This window comes from Parasteatoda tepidariorum, chromosome 5 (assembly GCF_982258835.1).
Source record: "Parasteatoda tepidariorum strain Cologne lab strain chromosome 5, Ptep-v5.0, whole genome shotgun sequence".
NCBI lineage: Eukaryota > Metazoa > Arthropoda > Arachnida > Araneae > Theridiidae > Parasteatoda > Parasteatoda tepidariorum.
The window spans coordinates 56,687,116-56,707,367 of NC_141759.1; the positions used below are offsets into that span (position 1 = coordinate 56,687,116).

The window sequence follows — 20,252 nt, forward strand, 5'->3', positions numbered from 1 at the left end:
TAAAATGGTGATATCATTCCTCATACCTAATTAAAAATTATCTTTTTATAACTTCATTAATTAAAAATTATTTTTTATATTTAATTAAAAATTATCAACTCATTTAGTGAGAGAACACATAAAAATTTAGGTGAAAAATTAAGATTTATCAGTATGCATTTAGGAAATATGGACACGATCCCCATCATAGTTTTGTTTCATTTTCGGTCCTTTGACCTAAAGCTGCGAGGCATGACGGATGCCACGTGATGAAAACAACATATTTGAAAACTTTACGGAATCGTCTGCTTATTCCGCATGTCTGTGAATATCGTTAATATTGATAGTTATTACTTGTTTATTATGTCTTACTATATCGCCAAATTTATGAAATATGTTAGGTCACCAAAAAAATTATTTATTTCCGTAGCAATGTTTTTTTACCGGTGGTTTACTGGATATTTTATGGATAAAGTATTTAACTTCACTTATGGATTCGGAAGAAAATCTTCTACTCTGCCTCCTGTAAAAAATCCATTATTATTGGATTCTGCTATTAATTTGGCAACCAAAATTAGAACCCGGCAGGTATGTTTTACTTTTTTTATTTAATTGAATTATTGCATATGTTGTAAATTTTATCAATAATTAGTTTAAGAGGTTTTTATAAAATAGAAATTTTAATTTTGATTAAAAAATATTATTTGAGTACAAAAGCTATAATAACTTCAGAAACAGATGTATTTTTTAATACGAATATGTATCCTATAACGCAAGAACAAAATTAAAATTTTAAAAGATTGAACCATGGATTTTTCTAAATCTTTTGAAATGTTTAAGCTAACAATTATGGTTTGAAAAATATCAAATTGATATTGAAAACTTTTTTTTTGTACGTGAATACTATGTATTTTTGCTAGATTTTACTATGTTTTTAAAGATATTACTACTTAGACCTTTGACTAGAAACTAATTAAAAATGCGATTATTTTGTTACTACATGAGTTTGTAAAAGTCATATAAGAATCATATTTAAATTGAAAACTTGTTTTTACTATACATAAATTCTTAAGAATTTTGCTATTTATTATTTTGTAAATTCTTAAGATATTTTACTGTACAATTTTAGAAGGTATTTTTTTATCATATATTACTACTTAGAGCTTTGATTTTATAAAAAAACTTATTAAAAACGCGAGAGTTTATCCATTAAACTCGTTTTATTTTTAAGAAAATTGCAGAATTATTACAAAATTACAAAATTATTAAACACACGGTCTCTTAATAACATTATAAGACCAAATCTGCATAATTGTGCAAGATAGATATTAATCCAGTTAATTAAAAGTGATAATATAAATGTTTTGAACCATGTTTAAACTACATGACTAATGGTAAAAATCATGTTTTTTGTCTTTTAATTTTACTGCAATTAAGAAAAATCGTGAAATTCAACATTTTTATTTTCTTTTTCTTATGTACTATGTGATTTTGTCGTAAAATAGTGTTCAACCTTCATCACCCTAATTATACAGAATGATACAAAACATAAAGAGGATTAAATTTCTAGAAAAACACATAGAACACAAGAATTGCAATGGTGGTTTGGAAATGCAATCTTAACAAGTTGATAAGGGCTATTGTATCGTGTTTTGATGAAAAAAGTATGAATTCATCGCGGTAAATTGATATTTAAAGACTATAGTCATGAAATTTCTTAATAATGGAGTAGTCCAAAGGTTTCGTAATTTGACTAACTTAAAACTGGCAATATGCCGACTACAGACACAGAGGTACGCCACCTTAAGATGCCCAGAGCATTTTCTCCGCTGGAATGCACATATTTTTTTTAACATATTCTCCTCATATATTTTAAAATCTCCTTAAACATCTAAAAAAATACATATCCACATTGATATGTTTAGAGAACTATAAATTCAAAACGATAGATTATAAACGGAATTGTTCCCTTCGCCAGTCTAAATAAAAAAGTTATTTCTAAGTACTTACATATAATTTTAAACTATAATTTCATGTGAGAGGAAATGACCAAGGGTGATCCCCGACTCGGAGATATATCCACCCCTAGCTCTTTACTTAAAGTTTTATTTCTACTCCAGATCTAATTAGGCCACTTCAGGGAAAGGATCAAAAGAATGATCCCCAACCCAGAAGTGACAAACACCCTAAATACAGTTTTTCAAGCGTATAGATTAAATGCAGATTTAGTATGCAACCGCTTTTGCAATTCACCGCCATTATCCACAAACAACGCCATCATTCCTTGTGCCCGCGGCCTTGTGTGTGCCTTGTGATGAATCATTCCTTGTGTTGCGGGCTCAACCGCAGATGAAAGTGTGAAGTGTCCGCTTCGCGGGCTGGTACACTGTATACGAATTAAGTTCAAGTTCACTATAATTTCAGTGTAATACTTTCCTTGCTATGAGTAAAACACGCCTATGTTTTGATAACAGTGATTCTATATTGCAAAGATAATTTAAAAAAATTTTTGTTCTCAACCTAGTCCATAACTATTAAAAGTTAAAATCAATAGACAAATTGATTCAAATAATGTAATTCAAACGCTACAGGTATTGGCACTTTATTAGTATTTTTATTTTTTTTTTATTTAAAAAAACCGAAGTAAGACTTTTTGCTCAAAGGGAAAAAATAAAGCATACCCTTATTTTCAAAATAAAATCGGACATGAAGGGTCCCCCGAGGCTCCTCAAGTAAATAGTAAAATAAGCTTTCCTGCAACAGCCATTGTGGACCAAGGCTCCCCAACTTCACGATCACCCATCTTTGATTGTGGTAGCAATCGTCATTCCTTCTCAGATTTGCCCATTCATTTAAAGCTGGATGGATTTCAAGAGGCCAACGTGGTTCGAACCCGAGATCTGGACAGTAAGAGTTCAATGTCTTTAATGGTGGAACTCATCGCTGATCTTTATTAAGAAATGTTGCAAAAAAAAAGTAGTGCGTGGAGTCCCTCCGGGCGTAAGAAGTGGAACTTCGTAATGTGGAAATGAAAATAGGAAGGGGTAGAAATTGATTTTTAGTGAAATCATTTTGTTTCTTTAAGACGAATTTCATTAGCAATGCTTACAATTCACAATTGATCGCAACTTCTAATTATCATTTTCGAGTGGAAAAATATCCAAATCTATAACATTAACAATGGGATTGTGATAACTAAAGTATGATACGAAATGTTTGAGTTCTATTTTTTCAATATTTCTTGCAAAAACTGCATGAATGGTTGTTCCCCCTTTGGTTGTTGGATCATTCCTACCATTTATCATTTCCAATCCAAATTTGTCTTTAAGGAAGGTTAATAATGTTTCAGCTTCAGGTAACGAGAAATTCACATTAAAATCTCCTGCAAGGATCACAGGCCGTTCACAATAACCAATTTCTTCACCAGTAACGTCTGCCAGAGCTTGTGAACCTGCAGTGGATAATGGCTATAAAGATTTTGCAATAAATAATTTAATATCCCTCATGGCTGCATTTGGTGAAATATAAATGGCAATTAGAAAAGAGCAGTTATTGTCCAGAGCAGTTGTTGGCAGTTTTTAAAAGAGTTTAATAACTTAAAAATATTTTAGTTATTTGTCCTTTCTAAACCCTAGATAATTCTTTAGAGCAAGATGGCATATACAGTTAAAAATTGAGCTTTGAGCTAGCAAGCTTCAAATGCAAGGTACTTAAACTATGACTTTTTTTTTTTTTTAAATTTTCCTGGGTGAAAGAGCTTTGAAAAACCTTGTTAAATATGTAGATTGCTTAGTGCAAACGATATTTTGAATTACGAAATCACACTCAGAAAAGTACTTTCTCTAAATAAACATACTTGTTTTTTCTTTTACCAGATTCGGATTTTTAAAATATGGAGGGTATCTGTAATCTCGAAAACATGGTGCAAGTATGAGCTAAAGAATGGTTTGAAGTTTAGATCCTTTAATGTTAATTTCTCCTTTTAGGTATTTCTCTATTTTCAAAAGAAATTTTACACACATTTATAAATCATCTTGTTATACCATTATACCCATTTCAGGTAAGCTGTGTAAATGTGGTAAGAGCTTACATTCAGAGGATGGATGAAGTGAACCCATTGATAAATTCTATAGTTGATGACAGAAACACTGAGGCTCTCCAAGAGGCTAGCCTTATCGATGATCTGGTGTTTTCGGGAGAAAAAACTATGGAGGAACTAGAAACAGAAATGCCATTACTAGGAGTTCCGTTGAGTGTTAAGGAAGCAATATGTGTGAAAGGTATCGTAATTTTTTAAATTTCTCAGTTAAATTCCAAATATTTGATTGAACTTTTCTATTTGCTGATTAAAATGAGCAGCTAATGCATGCTCGAACCTATTTTTATTCTTATCAGTAATACTTTGCATCTCCCAAGACTTTCAAATTTAATGCCCATTTCGACAAAATCCTAGTATATGTTATTAGCTTTGCGCGATTTTGAATAGTGTCGCTAACCCCAAAACGACACTCTGACGTTTGTCGCCAAACTGTTGCCAACACCAAACTGACGTTTTTATGATTGTCGAAAATAATTGGCGTAAGCAAGAACATCATCAAAAATCGTAACCTGAAAATGGCAAATGCATAAACATACCATGAAAAAAAATCTATAATCCATATTTAAGCTCATGAATTTACAAATCTCAAGGTCAACCGCTAAATTACACCATGGAATTCCAAAATGGAAATAAAAAATGTCTGAAAAGAATTAACCCACCGAATCTCACCAAATCTACAACTACAGATTGCATTTCTTTTGGCCTTTCCAAACACCGCCAAATCCACCTTTTAACATATATAAAGGATTAATCCCTCATTGTGGTCTGTGCCTAGTGGAGCAACCTTCAAAAATTAAATTTCAAACCTTACTTCATAATGAAGACATTCTTCATAATGAAATTAGATAAGGTCAGATAGAGCATTGGTTTAATTTACTTTTTTTATATCTGTTTTTACTATTTGCAAATCGTGGTGAACAAAATTCGTTTAATTTTAATTTATTAATTATATTACCATAACATATTTTCTGCAACTACGGAAATTCCGTTGTGATTGAATTAATCCATTAACATCTTAATTTCTGTACTGCAATGGTGGGGTGAAATTGCTAAGGGAAAAAGTTGTATTACTACCTTTAAATATCTTCTTCTCAGCCTAACACATCATACATGAATTAATAAACATTTTTGAAAACAAAAGCCTTCAATCTAGACTTCAAAATTTTCACTTTTTATCCTTTATGGGATCAACAATTTTTAATTCAAAAATTTCCCCAGATATTAAGTAACAAGTAAACACACTATGTTTTTAATTTTTTGAATATAGACTTGAAATACTTTTCAGATATTTTCAAAACAGACAACTAAAAGTTTATCGACTATAAGGGATAACATCTCCCAACAGATAACATATATGGTATCGATAACATAGAGGATCACATGAGTATCGGACAAGATAAGGATGATGAGCTTCAGATAGTGTTTTATAGATAGAGACTGTTTTTTCGGGTGGGGAGGCTAGTAGGAAAGAAGGGTAAAAACTGTAAAAAGATGTTTGTGCAAAGCAATCATAATTTGTAGAAAGAGAATTTAATCACAGCTCTGGTCGGAATTGAAGCGGTCAATTACATTCGACATCTAACACACCAATACGGAATTGAAACCTTGCAACTAACGCATTTTAGCGTAGGTCAAAAATTAAATTCGTTTTCAACTTACTTTAGACTGAGGCAAGTACCACTATCTAATGTTTGGAAATATCAACAAGCTCTATTAGATTAATTTTGGTGTAGATGGTCAAAAGAATATTATTAGATTTGAAAAGCTATCATGAAGTTAGAAACACAAAGAAACTATTTAAGATAAAAGAGGGGGGTATAGTACTGATCTCCCGGCAGAACTTCGTGCTTGACAAACATGGAAGACAGCTCTTGTTCTTTAAATAATACCTGGGTGACACGCATTTGTAAGAACTTCCATTAGAGGTGTGGGGTCAAGGTCTTGTCGCATCCATTGCAACTTCTGGAGATAGACCAGGATAAGTCGAATCCAAGTTTCGAGGATCACCGAAGTATAGAACAAGACTGATAGGTTCATGATTTGTTTCATATGACGTTTCATACGGAAACGCGAGATACTTTTAATAACCAAAAAAAAAAATTAATAATAATAACTATATTTTTTGATTATGGGATGCTAAATTTATGCCATATTGTAATAATATTTCTTTGTGACACTCTTTTTTTTTCAATTTTTTAAATGTCACGTTGTCTAAGCTTTTCCTTATTTATGATGTAAGGAATACAGCGCAATGAATGCAGCAATGCCCCCCCTCCCGTTGGGTTATAAATTAAAATAAAGTACCATTTCCAGCACTTTTATAATTTCTAATGTATTCAAGGAAGATAAGTTGGAACTTAATTTACGTCGCGCAAGAGTTGCCCAATGAGCTATTGACGACGGTCTGGGAAACATCTCTTAGGATATTCCGAAGACATGCCATCTCAATTTTGATCCTCTGTAGAGGGGATCTTATGTATTCAAACTATATATAAGTATTTCTTCGTTAAATTTTTCTTTTATTGTTTTTATTTACAGGTATGCTTTTTACGACAGGCGTTGTTAGAAGGCGTGGAATCAGAGCAAAAGAAGACGCAGACGTAATAACCCTATTGCGAAAAGCTGGCGCTATTCCAATAGTTGTGACAAATACAAGTGAACAGTGTTTTTGGATGGAAACTTACAATAATCTATATGGACGAACTAATAATCCATACGATCTTAAAAAAACAGCTGGAGGAAGCAGTGGTAATTTGAAAACAGTAAATCACTCTTTTACTTGTATTATTTATAGATAACTTCTTTTCTTCGCTTATAGCATACCTGCCAACTTTTACGCATTTGGCGTAAAATTTTATTTTTATATTTAAAGTGGTAGTAAATATATACAATTTTTTTTCTTTTATAAAGTTATTTTTAAAATGATTTAGATCACCACTATTCTTAAAAAAATTAAGTATATACTTTAATATGCGTTACTATCACGATAGTCAGCTAAAGCCTTTTAAAACATAACGTATAATTTTGCTTGCAATTGAAATTTTAATTCTATTTTACTACCACTGGGAAAAAACAAAATGGAACGGATCAAAAGTTGGCAGGTATGGCTTATAGCCTTATAATTCTTAATGGTTAAAAAGACTTTCCAGTAACAAATGAAGTAAGATTTCTTTTTTTCTTTTCTTTTTTAATTTACCCAGTATTTAAAAATTCTACGCCATAGCTATAAAGCATGGTTATCAATTATAATAATAAGCTACGCATGGTTATCAAGTATATATGTCGAATCGGTAATATGTAATTTAGAATATTTAAGAAAATGGGGGTTTTCTGACCGAGCGGTATCGCCACAAAATTCTTCAGCTTTCCATAAAATAGTATATTTTTAACTCATTAAAAAGTGCTTCTCTATCCACTGTTCATTTAAATTTCACTAAAAGTCATCTATAATACCCAGTTTGTCCCGATGATTGATCTAATTTGAATTTTTGATATGTAGTGGTGGAAAAATTACTTGAAATGAAAATTACTAAACTAAAAATAACTTAAATTCTGTTACAAGAAAATATTTTTTTTACAAAGTGGTGCAAGTCGGTATCTCTGCTTACAGATGTATCATATAATATCTCAAGACCATTAAATATAATGGTTATTAAAATTAAAGAGTAAAAGTTTTAATATTTAAAGCAGCGGTTTTCAGTTTTTGATACGGAACCCTAAATGAGATCGTATTTCTTTTAGAGGAACCCCGATTTAACAAATAAAGTTTTTTTTCTTCTTTTTAATGACAAGCACTTGGCTTTATTTCCCATTAGTCTTAGAATTGTTACTGTCTTATCGTTACAAAGTGAGAGTCTGTGGCTAAGCCACGGCAGTAGTATAGTTTCGCCCACGTCATGCAACCACAAACCCGTTCATAGGGCTGGTCACATTCACACAGAAGAAAGGAGATGAACGATGGCTCAGGGGATAGAGCGTTCGTTTTCCAATGCGGCAAAGCGGGTTCGAATCCCAGTCGATACGAATACCGCATCCAGGTTGCACCGACCACAGTGCTGACGTGAAATATCCTCAGTGGTAGACGGATCATGGGTTAGAGTCCCCTTGCCGTCAGGTTAACCGTGGGAGGTTCTCGTGGTCTTCCGCTTCATGTAACGCAAATGCGGGAGAGCTCCATTAAAAAGTCCTCCACGAAGGCAAATTTCTCCCAATACTCGATCCAGGAGTTCCCTAGTCTTCTGGATTGGGTTCAAAATTACAAGGCTACGGAGTTGAACATTAGTTGTCGTAAACCAATAAAAAATTGGGTCAGCTGTTCAACGACGGTTATAAAAAATTATTTAAAAAAAAGGAGAAAGGACATAGAACACACAGAGAGGGAAAGTTACATCCATGCCTACGGTGGGATTCGAACCCGCAACCACTGGCTCCGTAAACCAGTACAGAAACCACTAGACCAGTGATCGGCACAAATGTTTGTTAGCAATTTTAAACACCTTAACCTAAGAATTACTAATCATTTTGAAAATAATGTTAATTTTTCCATCTTTAACCAATAGTTATCAAAAATTGTGTTTCATTTTAATCAGTTTAGACTAGAGCACATCTAGTCTTGCTCAGGTTTCCCGCGGGCCTTGTAAATTTTAAAAAGTGGTAACGAAAATTAATAAAATGTCGATAATTTAATTTCTGTGTAACCACCACTAAAAATTGTATTCCAAAGAAACGATATATGCATGAAAATCCGAGCTTCTAACTGAGATGCCAACTTGCTCCGGACAGCAAGTATATATTTTAAAGTGGTAATTTATCAATTGTGATTCTTGGTTTAATAAATTCAATTTAGTAGATTTTTATCCCCCACTATTTCTAAAAGATTCGTGGGCTTATATAATTCACCACTTTATAGTTCTCGTGACGTGCGATACCTTTTAAAAAGCAAGCAAAAATAGTCAAATATTTGCAAAATTTATTTTGTAGTTATGTACCGTTTTACGAATTATTTTGGCTTGTCCGGAGCAATTGGCATCTCTGTATCTAAACCACTTAACGACAAAGTGGTATATTAAAATAAGAAATATATTCTAACATTAACCTTAAATTATTACCACTACTAAACATTTCCAAGGACAGCGGGAAGCCTGTTGTTGTGAGTTTGTTTTTGGTGTATGCTTAAGATGAAGATTAATTTTAAAAAAACTAAATTGATAATTTTAATTTCTTTCAATAAATTGTTGAATTTTGTTAGTCAGCACTTTTTCCATTTTCAGTAGCCAGCGGCAACCCTATTATTTGAAAAACAGAGGAAATGAAATAGTTATCGCTTAGAGTTGCAGGAAATGATTAGTTACTTCCAATTTCAATTGCCTCACAATATAATTTCTCTAATATATTTCATAAAAAACTTATAAAATATATTAGTGTAGAGAAATAAAGCAGAAAAAAAATTAGAAACTTATAAGACTTTTATCACAGCACAATAAAATGACCATTAGTATATTTAACGTATTATATCTGTATAAACTCAGAGATGCCAACTTGCTCCGGACAGCAAATATACATATTAAAGTGGTAGTTTATCAATTTTAATTCTTGGTTTAATAAATTCTGTTTGGTGGATTTTTATCCACCACTATTTCTTAATAATTCGTAGGTTTTTATCATTCACCACTTTATTGTACTAATGTCATGCTGCACCTTTTCAAGAGCAAGCAATAACAGTCATATATTTGCAAAATTTGCTTTGTAATTATCTACCGTTTTTTTAATTATTTTGGTGTGTCCGGAGCAGTTGGCATCTCTGTAAACTATTTATACGTAGTGGTGTATAAAATTCTTTGACTTGTATTTTACTATCATAATAATACTACCATATTTTAAGTGGTGATATTTACCTTTATCACAATTCGGCCGATGCTCGAATCCTTTGGGGAAGTCGGGTGATAAAACTAATATTCTCAATTTATGACTAGTTATTACGTTACGACCAATTAGCTTTCGCGTTACCCACTCACTTTGGTGCAAGGCAACACCCCTCTCCGCTCCTACTACAGTTCCTCAACACTACCCACCATTATCGATATTTAAATACCGTTGAACCAGTTAATATCGCTACACTGCAGTGCACTGAGATATTAATTATTTGTAACGTTCTATCAGTTGAATCATTACTTGAGCTGTTCACCACATCATGCTAATTCAGCACCCGGTTGTCCCATTTCCTCCAACTATTTATGCCATTTAGTCCCAGTTGCCTCAAGACAAATTAGAGATTTAGAAGTTTGGTACCCGCTGGTGCGGGAGGGTACTTTGCCAATTATCAGATCAAGTCAAATCAGTTTAATTCCAGTTGCACTAGAGAAAATTTCAGATGAGGAAGTGTGGTGCCCGAGTCCGCGGACAGGAACTTCTCCAAAAACATAGATTAAGTCAAGTCTTGACTCCCACCAATTATATTTGACACCTAAGATAGCAAGACAACAGTATAAACTAAAGTCTGCTATGGCTTCTGCATTTCTCTCACGCTGACTACTTATACTGCCATTATCTTAACTGCTTACGAGCTCTATTGCAGATGAAAGAGTGAAGTGCCCGCTTTTTGCGGGGAGGGACTCGTCATTTAACCCCAGTCTACATTAGTAAAAGTGAAGAAAAAAATTAGCTATAAAAAGATACTAGTTAAATAAAGTTTAGAATTTTATAAGTCAGATAGTGAACCGGAGTACCTGCCCTCGATGCGGTCATCTCACTCCTTTATCTGATATTCTCGTGTGTGGCTGGGACTATTGGCATAGATTAACCCTTTCGCGCCGAATGTCACAAATACGTGCCAGCATACATTTAAGTTAACGACTACATTTAAGTCACCGTTTTTTATTTAATTACATCCTGATTTTGTACGAACGCTTTTCTAAATCACCCGTCCCCAGGGGGTTAAGTGACGATGATCTGTAATTTGTAAGGTGCCTGCCCACACCAGACCTCTTAGTCTATATTATGCACTAGGGTGCCTGGTACTAATGGCATAGGAAAGGGTTAAGTGACATTGTTCCCGATTTGACATCAAGATTTGTTTTAAAGATAAAGCATGGTAACTTGATTATTTGCATTTATTTTGCGAATTTAAGTGTTCGTTTTCACCTTAATATATCTTTTACATATTTTTCTTATAACCATGTGAATTTTTTTTTAAATTAAAGGTGATAGGGCCAGGATGACAGGTTGGTAGGACATTTAACTTATCCAGCCGGTTGAAGAATCATCCTGTATCAAATGGTGAGAGGTGCACGTTAAACCGCCATTATAAAATTTTCGGGGTCACAAAGACTTCCAAGTTCCCATAACAAATCAATATCTCTTGGGGTACTGATCCAGCAGTTCCCTTGTCTTCTGGTTTAAGTTCAAAATTACAGGGCTACGGAGGCGAACATTAATAATCTTAAACTCGAAAATTGGGCCTGCTGATCAACGACGGTAATAAAATTAAAAAAAAAACTAAAAGTGATAATAGGCTACTAAAGATTTTCAAAAAGTCAATTATTTCGTTCCAACGAAATGTCGCCTTTTTACCGTTCTTCTTTCCTTTCAAATGTGTGTAAAGCTATAAGTTGAAATACTTGAAAAAGTGGTAGTTAATCGTTTTTGATTGAAGTAGTTTCGACTACCGTTCAATTAGAGAATTTGGCATACTTGTTACAATTTGAAAATAAGTAGAAGATTAACACATTGCAAGCGAGGCCGTAAAAATACGTTTTCGAAATTTCGTGATTCATACGAAAGTTTAAAAAGTGGTCGCCTACCACTTTTTTAAAATTTTGCTCTGTACCAGCTGTAACAAATTTTTCTGGATAAGTTGCTCGCATGCAATGTGTTTAAGATGTTTTATTGTTAAAACTTTTAGAGAACTTTCTAGAAGCTAAAATGTAAATTACATGTAAATATTTCTTGGTAATAAGTCAAAAAGTTTCAGTTTTCGATCAGTTTTGAGTGCCTTTTCAGGAGACATTTGAAAGTTAATTTCATTTTTTAGCATTTGTGACCTATTATTATTTCGTTTTCAGGAGGAGAAGCAGCTCTTCTTGCATCAGCTGGATCAGTAATAGGAGTTGGCAATGATATTGGCGGTAGTATTCGAATGCCATCATTTTTTTGTGGCGTGTTTGGCCACAAACCCTCAAGAGGTAAATATTTGAATTTAACTGTTGCTAATTATATTAACTTAACTAATCTATATACTCGTATATATATATATATAAATTATTGATGTAATTTTCATTTAATATTAATTATTTTGAAAAAATTTTTACTATATTTCGCAACACTCTTCTAACGTAAGAGTTTCAAGAGAACCCATTATTTTAATTTGTGCTTTTTTTTTAGCTGCTTATTAAGTATAAGTCATCCTTTATTATAATAATCTAAATTTTTTATATGTAGTGGTAGACAAAATTAATTACTTCTAATTTATTCCTACTTCTCACCCACACTTTAAAATATCGTGGGAAGAGAATGATTATCAGGTTTTGTATTAAGTTAAAATATGTTCAGTAATATTATCCTTGTAAATAGTTGAATTCTCAAAATCATGCAAAAATTGAATTATTGTTTAAAATTATTGCAAGTCAAATTTCTGGAACCAAGAAAGCAATATTAACGTAAAAATGGAAGAAAAAAAAAAGATTAGCCGAAATGGAGAAGTTGGCAACCATATTAAAGTATTTTTTAGGGTGTTTCATTTATTCTATATAAAGACTAAAATAAATTTGAGAGTGAAATCTTGTTTTAAATTTTCTCTGGAGTTTTAAATTTTATTGGAGATACTCCCAATCTTTATATTGATAATAAAATTAAAAACGGTTCAACATATATTAGTTTTAAATTGTTTCAAAAGAAATTTTATGGTGATGTACTTTAATATTCATTAGTTTTAGCAAATTATAACATAAGACCTTTATATTATTATTTAAGATATAAGTTAACATAAGACCATATCCTGAAGCCAATTAAACTGTAATTATTACAGGATAATTGTTTTTATACTCAAAATCAAAAGTCAAAGCGTTTTATTAAAATTCAAAAGTGCTAATCAATTTATCCTTACAGCTAACAGTATATTTAAATTTTAGCTTTCATTTTATTTAAAAAATTGCACACTTAGCAACAGTTTTAGGATTAAATATAATTGTTATCATTCTCTGGTAGCTTAAACTATCATCTAAAGTATTTTTTTTTTACATTTTTGAATTTTCAAAATTTGTTTTTTATACAAACAATGTAAACAAACTGATTTCAAATTACATTCTTCTAGGAATCATTCCAAACCGAGGACATTTTCCACCAACTGAGCAAGTATTGCAGCAATACATTGGAACTGGTCCAATGTGTAGATACGCTACCGATCTCAAAGTGATGCTTCAAGTTATGGCTGGAGCTAATGCTCCTTTATTACAACTAGATAAGAAGGTCTAGTGATGCATTTCTTATGTCAATATTATTGTTTTATCAAACAAATGAATTAGAAAATATTTCTGTAGCGTTAAACCTAGAAACCCATCAGCAACTGAGGGTCATAACTGGTTATGCTTAGTTGATAAATGGTTTTTATGTTTGCGTTCCTTTGCTGTCTTTGCACTATTGGATGTTTACTTGGTTTCCTTCTCCATGGTTTTGGTTTAATTTAACTAAAATGGGTGTTTACTGGATACTTTGTTCAGTTCTTTTGGTTTCTTCGCTGTGTTTAAAAAATTCGAACATAAAGGTTTATTGACAATAAGTCACTGGTTGTTCAATAACGGTAAACAATTAAAGTAAAATATCTCCCTTTTGATGTCTGCAAATTTTGTTGAACACAATTTCTGTTGATATTTTATATCGCTTTTTGGTTTTGCTGATATTTTATTATAAACGTCAGAAATTGAGATTAGTTGCTAGACTATTGAAAATATTATGAGTAGAGAAGTTTAAAACGGCAAAATGTAAATCGTCATATCATGTATCCCTGGAATAATACCTTATTAACTTAAACAGACCTGTGGATTTTTTAGGCTAAAAACTGGAAAAATTTCATATAAAGGAATTTAATTTGAAACAACATTTTTTTTATCATTTAATTATAAATGAATTGAACCACCACGAAATTTTAAGGATTCATAGATACAGATAAAAGACCAAATATTCAGTCAAGACCCTAAGCCAATGGAACTAATGTTTTAAGTAATTTATGTATGATATTTAAAAGGTACAGTTTTGCACTTATATCTGTTTGCGCATCTGACATTGCTACATAGGCAAAGGAGGTATTGTTATCTGCTTATTTTTAGAGTTGAATTTAATTAAATTAAAACAAAATTGATAGAACCAATAGTTGTAATAGTAGTATTAGCAATGCAGTTTTTAATGTAAAATAACAAACAGGATGAATTTTTTTTTTTTTTTAAAGAAATAGATGAAGTACACATGGTCAATTCGCTCAAAGTTGGTTTAGTTTAGTTTCAATATAATTCAGCGCATTTATTTCAATTGATTTTTGGATGTATTTTATTATTTGTTACTACTTTTTCTTTCCTTGTTTTGCTTTTCAAGTTCGATTCCCATCAAAGTTATATAACGAAAGTAATTTTTTTTAAAATCCATTTTTATTATTAAAGTGAATGAAAGTTTCTATTAAACCTCCTTTATGTAATACCCTTGAAATTAAATTTTTTATTTTGTGACCGTCGTTGAACATCCGACCCAATATTTAGCGTTTACTACTACTGATGTTCAACTCCGTAGCCTTGTAATTTTGAACCCAATCCAGAACACAAGGGAACTCCTATATCAAGTATTGGGAGAAATTTTGTCTTCGAGGAGGACTTTTTGATGTAACTAACTCGCATTTGCGTTACATGGAGAGGGAAACCTCGGAAACCTCCCACGGTTAGCCTGACGGCAGGGGAACACTAACTCATGATCGATCTACCAGTGAGGATATTTTTACGTCAGCATTGTGGTCCTTGCACGCCGGATGCGAAATTCGGATCGACCAGCCATCACTGAGATTCGAACCCGCATCACCTCATTCGAAGGCGAACGCTCCATCCTCTGAGCCATCACGGCTCAGAAATTAAATATTAGTACATAATAAGTATATGTATATATGATAACCTAGTTGGTAGGACGTTGAGCCCATGTCCAAGAGATCGTGAGTTCGAGCCCCGCCGGCCAAAGAAATAAAGTATAAATATTCGGCGTACTGATGCACGCCGAATTTGTTGGGGTCACAAAGTCCTCCAAACTCCCATTAAAAAATCACGAGTTCTGGAAGTAATGGATCGGAGATTGATCTTGCTCTGGTTCAGATCAAAATTACGATCTGCAGATGGATGGATGGAGTATGAATGTGTCCTCCCTGTAAAAAGGGCTGTGACGTATGTGTGTAGCAAAAGTTGATTCTTGGCCATAGATTTCGCCTCTATAAATACAAACGAGAAGAAGCCCACCCCTCGGCCTTAATAGCATACGACAACAACATACGTATATAAGCACCAAATTGCTTGTAATCATCTGATTTTGATAGATTACATCCTATATCGATGTTGTAATTCTTTACTTGTACGAAAAAATGTGAAACTGGGCCGCTGATGTTCCGTACATTATTATTATATATTATTTCCCACTCTTAAACATATTGTTATTTCGTTCAAATTTATATATTTTGTTATATTGAGTGTAGAGGAGGGTTTTCAGTTTCACTTTTTTCATTTTCTCTACTTGATAAGTTATTTACCGTCTTAGTTCCTTTAGCGTTGACAATTATGACTTCATTCAGTTTTCATTATTGAATTTCCTATCATTAATATAGTACATACACATTTAAGAAGCTTTGATTTAGTTGATGGAAATATAATCATGTAATGTGAAGTGTTATTTAAAATCAATACCATAACTACCAACTCGGAAGTCCTAGTTCTCGAGATTATTTTAAGCTACAATCAATCAATTTATGTAAGCTTAATCAATCCCTCAATTAAAAACTTCTCTGATGAAACTAAGAAAGAGTACCTACAAGTATCCGGCCAACGAGGCCACCTCAGTAATTAAATGGTTATTGCTAACTCGATAGGTAAGGCTGAACATAAGTAATTAATTAAGTTAGTAGTTAATAAAAGAGAAAATGATGTGAAAAGAGAAGAAATAAGGGCAACACATGCATATAAAGCGATATAAATTGGTTTTATATATATATATATGTTTAAATTGTTTGTATGTAGTGGTGCTTAAAATCGTTCTTAATTAAATTTAGTAAATCAATAATAAAATGTTAAATCAATAGATTTAATACCACTCTAAAGATTTAGATACAAACTTACCCACAAATACGAACATGTTGACAAGTGTGCTTATAAATCACATATATACGGCAATATATCAGTTACATTTTTATGGCACATGAAATTGGATGCTTCCTAGGTTCATTTTACATTTTTAAGAAACGGACGCCATCCCTAATTGTTCACTGCACTAGTTTGGTTAAAAATCAAGGTAAGCAGGCTTTTGTTCCTACGATTCGTACAATTACCATATGACACCCGTAGGCCATCAAATAAAGCGGTTACTAAACATTTGACTGCAAAAATTTTAATATTCAGAGTGGTATATAATTTAAGGTGCCAGAGAGAGGAGCCTTGGAATGCAAAGGGTTCGTAATAAAATAGTAACAATGTAAGCATCATGTCTGAAAATTTATGTTAAAAGCTATAAACTAGCTAAAATTGTTTTAGTTATGATTTCTCCTTATTTTGCACAATAACTTAAGGAACTGCTAAATTTGTATTCTTGATTAATTTATGCAACATTTTGTTCTAGGTTACTCTTAAATCTTTAAAAATATATTATATGGAAGACAACGGTGACGGAAGTTTCTCCCTCCCTGTTAAACAGGCTGTTAAGAATGCTCTGCAGAAAGTAAGAAATCTATTTTTGTACACAATATGTTATGATATTGTTTATGTATATGAAAATATTTGGTATTTATAATATGATACAAAAACTGAAACACTTCGAAAGAAAAAAAAACGATGTCTTTATTTTTATTTATTATTTTTTTACCATACGTGGAATGTGGAAAAAAATATTGATTAAAATAAACTATTATTTAAAAAGGAGAAATAATAGTTTAGCCAAAAATATTAAAAAATTTTAACGGATCAAAAGTTATTAAAATTTTTTTTATGAGCTAGTGTTAACACCTCACAAATTTATATAATACGGAGTGGGTCACCAACTTCGACTTCAGCATTACGACTTCGCTTTTATTTTTTTTTTTTTTTTTAACCCTTTTCAAGGCCGTGGTAAGTATACTTAATACCACGTTTTACCACTTTTAATTTAGGTTTCCATTTTTCAATAACTTCAGCTTTCTTGAAGTGAGTTTGAATAAAATTGGTAACCATTTGTCACTTTCAAAAAACGTATAAAAGTTATAAAATACATAATTACTTTTGAAGTTTGTAGCCTTTAAGGAATTTATTTTATGAATAAAGAAAAATAAAAGTCAGTAAGTTCCTAATAGGTCATGTTAAATATATTCACCACCAAAAAAATGGCATTTTTATAAACTAAATGAGTTGTTTTTTCTTTATAACAATTACTGCTCTTAAAACAATTTCAATTCCAAAAATACTTTAATTTACCTTTACTAGAAATAAAGGGCCCGTTAAAGGGTTAACTGTAGTGGTGTGCTTGGGGCTCTAAAATGTGTCTGCTCTTCCGTATTAGGTATTTTTACCTGAAATTACCCCAAACTTACTTCAGTCCTGACTCAATCTAAACTGCCTCAAATGAAACGTTCTTTCTTTTTTTTTTCTCTTTAGAATATTTTGTTAAATCTTGTCTCTCCTTTCACAGGATTAAATTAGTCCACCTCCAATCTGTTTCCGAAAGTAGAAAGTTGGTAAATTTTGTTCAGTTTTAACAGTTATAAATTATGCTGCATTACAAAATATAGTAGTTTTTATTATTTTTATAACCACCGTTGAACAAAGGACCCAACTCTTCGGGTTTACAACTACTAATGTTCAACTCCGAAGCTTTGTAATTTTGAACTTAGTTCAGAAGACAAGGTAAGTCTTGGATCAAGAAATTGCCCTTCGTGGAGGACTTTTTGATGAGACTAACCCGCATTTGCCTTACATGGAGAGGAAAACCACGAAAACCAACCGTTACCTGATGGCAAGCGGCCTCTAATCCATGATCCGTCTACCCCTGAGGATAGCTTACGTCAGCACTGTGCCGGGTTAGGAATTCGTATCCACCAGCCATTGCTGGGGTTCGAACTCGGTTCACCTAATTGGAAGGCGAACGCTCTATTCATGAGTCACCACGTCTAATATCATTATTATTATTTTCAAGTAATATAAAATTGTTGGCTTAAACTTACTAATCAAGCATTTTAAATAGCTCAAAAAAAGGGAATCGCCATTCTAAGTTGCTTTAAAATATCGTGGCTGAAAAAAATTAAAAAGGTGATGCCAAATGTTATTGAATGCTATCGTGAATTTTATAAGCTTTAACTTCCCCTTAATTTTAGGAATTCAATTGGTCAGTTATAACACAGATACTTAATTTAAACATTTTTTTGGTCGTTGATTATTATGTAAAAACTTAGTTTCTTCGATCTAATTATAAATGAGTTTGAAAACGCTTGTAATATAAATATGTATCTGAATACGATTGTCTTTCGGCATACCCTCCAACTGCTACGGAATTTCCGTAGTTTCAGAAATCTTCTTTTCTGACGGTAGCAAAATTAATGTCTTAATATTTAAAAAAAAATTAATTTTAGCGTAACTTGCCCACTATTACTTATAAAAGTGCAGGCCATATGGCTAGATTCTTAAGTTCTGATAAAAGTTTTATGAGAGATCTATTTGCTTTAAAAATTTCTACTTTGGTTCGCTACCGCTAGAAAGAATTATTTTCAAAATCCTCATAAGTTGGAGGGTATGTCTATCGGTAACTGCTTTACTACCACTTGGAAAGTTCATTCGCGGAAAGAGAGAAAGTTGGCAGGTATGCACATATATGTACTATCAAACAAAATTTCATGTATTTTTATACTCAATTTTGTATTAAATAATCATCCCATTTATAACTGTTTGACATATGTTATATTATTACGTACCGTGTATGATAAATTGTTCAATTTATTTCAAGATTCAAAATTCCAAGATTATGAACTATTAATGTACTGCCTGTTTAATTTATTGTAATTTACTTTGTATAGTAATCTTTTTAATTTTACCTGCAATTACATAATAATACATTTATCGACTATAATTTCTAGCATAATCTGTTAAAGTTTATGCTTTCATTTTACTGTAATTTACTTTGTATAATATTCTGTTTACTCTATTTTAACATAAAAAAATATTCATAAATTGTTTTAGGTTATTTCTCACTTTCGAAAGATCTGTGATGTGCCACCTCAGAAGGTCAACATACGTGGTCTCAAGCATGGTTTCAAAGTTTGGGCTCACGCCGTCTCCGCAGGAGTTGTGGATGTAGCAACAGTAGAATCTCGAGTATTCGGCGAAGATTGCAACAGCAGCGTTTGGAAAGAATTCATCTTCAGTCTGTTTGGATGGTCCGACTATTCCTTTCCTATATTAGCAACAGTATTGGTAGAGAAATATCTTGGGCCAAAAGAAAAATCAGTTGCCGAACCTTTCATTCGCATTCAGAGACGAATGGAAACAGACTTTCAGAGACTGCTTCAAGATGATTGCATTTTCATCATGCCAACTATGCCTGAGCCTGCTGCTCACCACTATGCCAACACGTTCAGAGCTCAGAACTGTGGTTATGTGGCAGTCTTCAATATTCTTGGCTTACCCGCTACTAACTGTCCTGTTGAGCTGGATGAAAAGGGGATGCCGGTTGGTGTGCAAGTCATAAGTGGTTTGAGAAATGACTATCTGAATTTAGCGATTGCTAGAGAAATCGAGAGAGAATTTGGAGGCTGGACGTGTCCTGGTCCTATTATATGAGATTAAACTTCAAACTGTTCCTTTTCCAAGTGGTTATTTGAGATTATACTGTTTTTAAGACGGGTGAAAAATTAACAGTTTTACCTGATGTTTTGACTCAAACAAGACATAAAGAATAATTTTTTTTTATTGAATTTTGTAACAGT

General features: G+C 32.3%; 1 protein-coding gene across 1 annotated transcript; it reads left to right on the forward strand.

Annotated features, from left to right (window-relative positions):
* The first annotated feature begins 201 nt into the window (after nucleotides 1-201).
* LOC107440830 (fatty-acid amide hydrolase 2) lies at nucleotides 202-20,240 on the forward strand. Its single transcript, XM_043053865.3, has 7 exons — nucleotides 202-567; nucleotides 4,040-4,259; nucleotides 6,617-6,826; nucleotides 12,139-12,258; nucleotides 13,386-13,540; nucleotides 16,925-17,023; nucleotides 19,507-20,240. The coding sequence occupies exons 1-7, from the start codon at nucleotides 298-300 to the stop codon at nucleotides 20,104-20,106; spliced, it is 1,674 nt and encodes a 557-aa protein (XP_042909799.1). The 5' UTR covers nucleotides 202-297; the 3' UTR covers nucleotides 20,107-20,240.
* Nucleotides 20,241-20,252: the final 12 nt, after the last annotated feature.

Coding starts and splice junctions, on each gene's coding strand:
- LOC107440830 (XM_043053865.3), top strand. CDS start 298: ATGTCTGTGAATATCGTTAATATTGATAGTTATTACTTGTTTATTATG. Junction 568..4,039: donor CCAAAATTAGAACCCGGCAG/GTATGTTTTACT, acceptor TACCCATTTCAG/GTAAGCTGTGTAAATGTGGT. Junction 13,541..16,924: donor TATTACAACTAGATAAGAAG/GTCTAGTGATGC, acceptor ATTTTGTTCTAG/GTTACTCTTAAATCTTTAAA.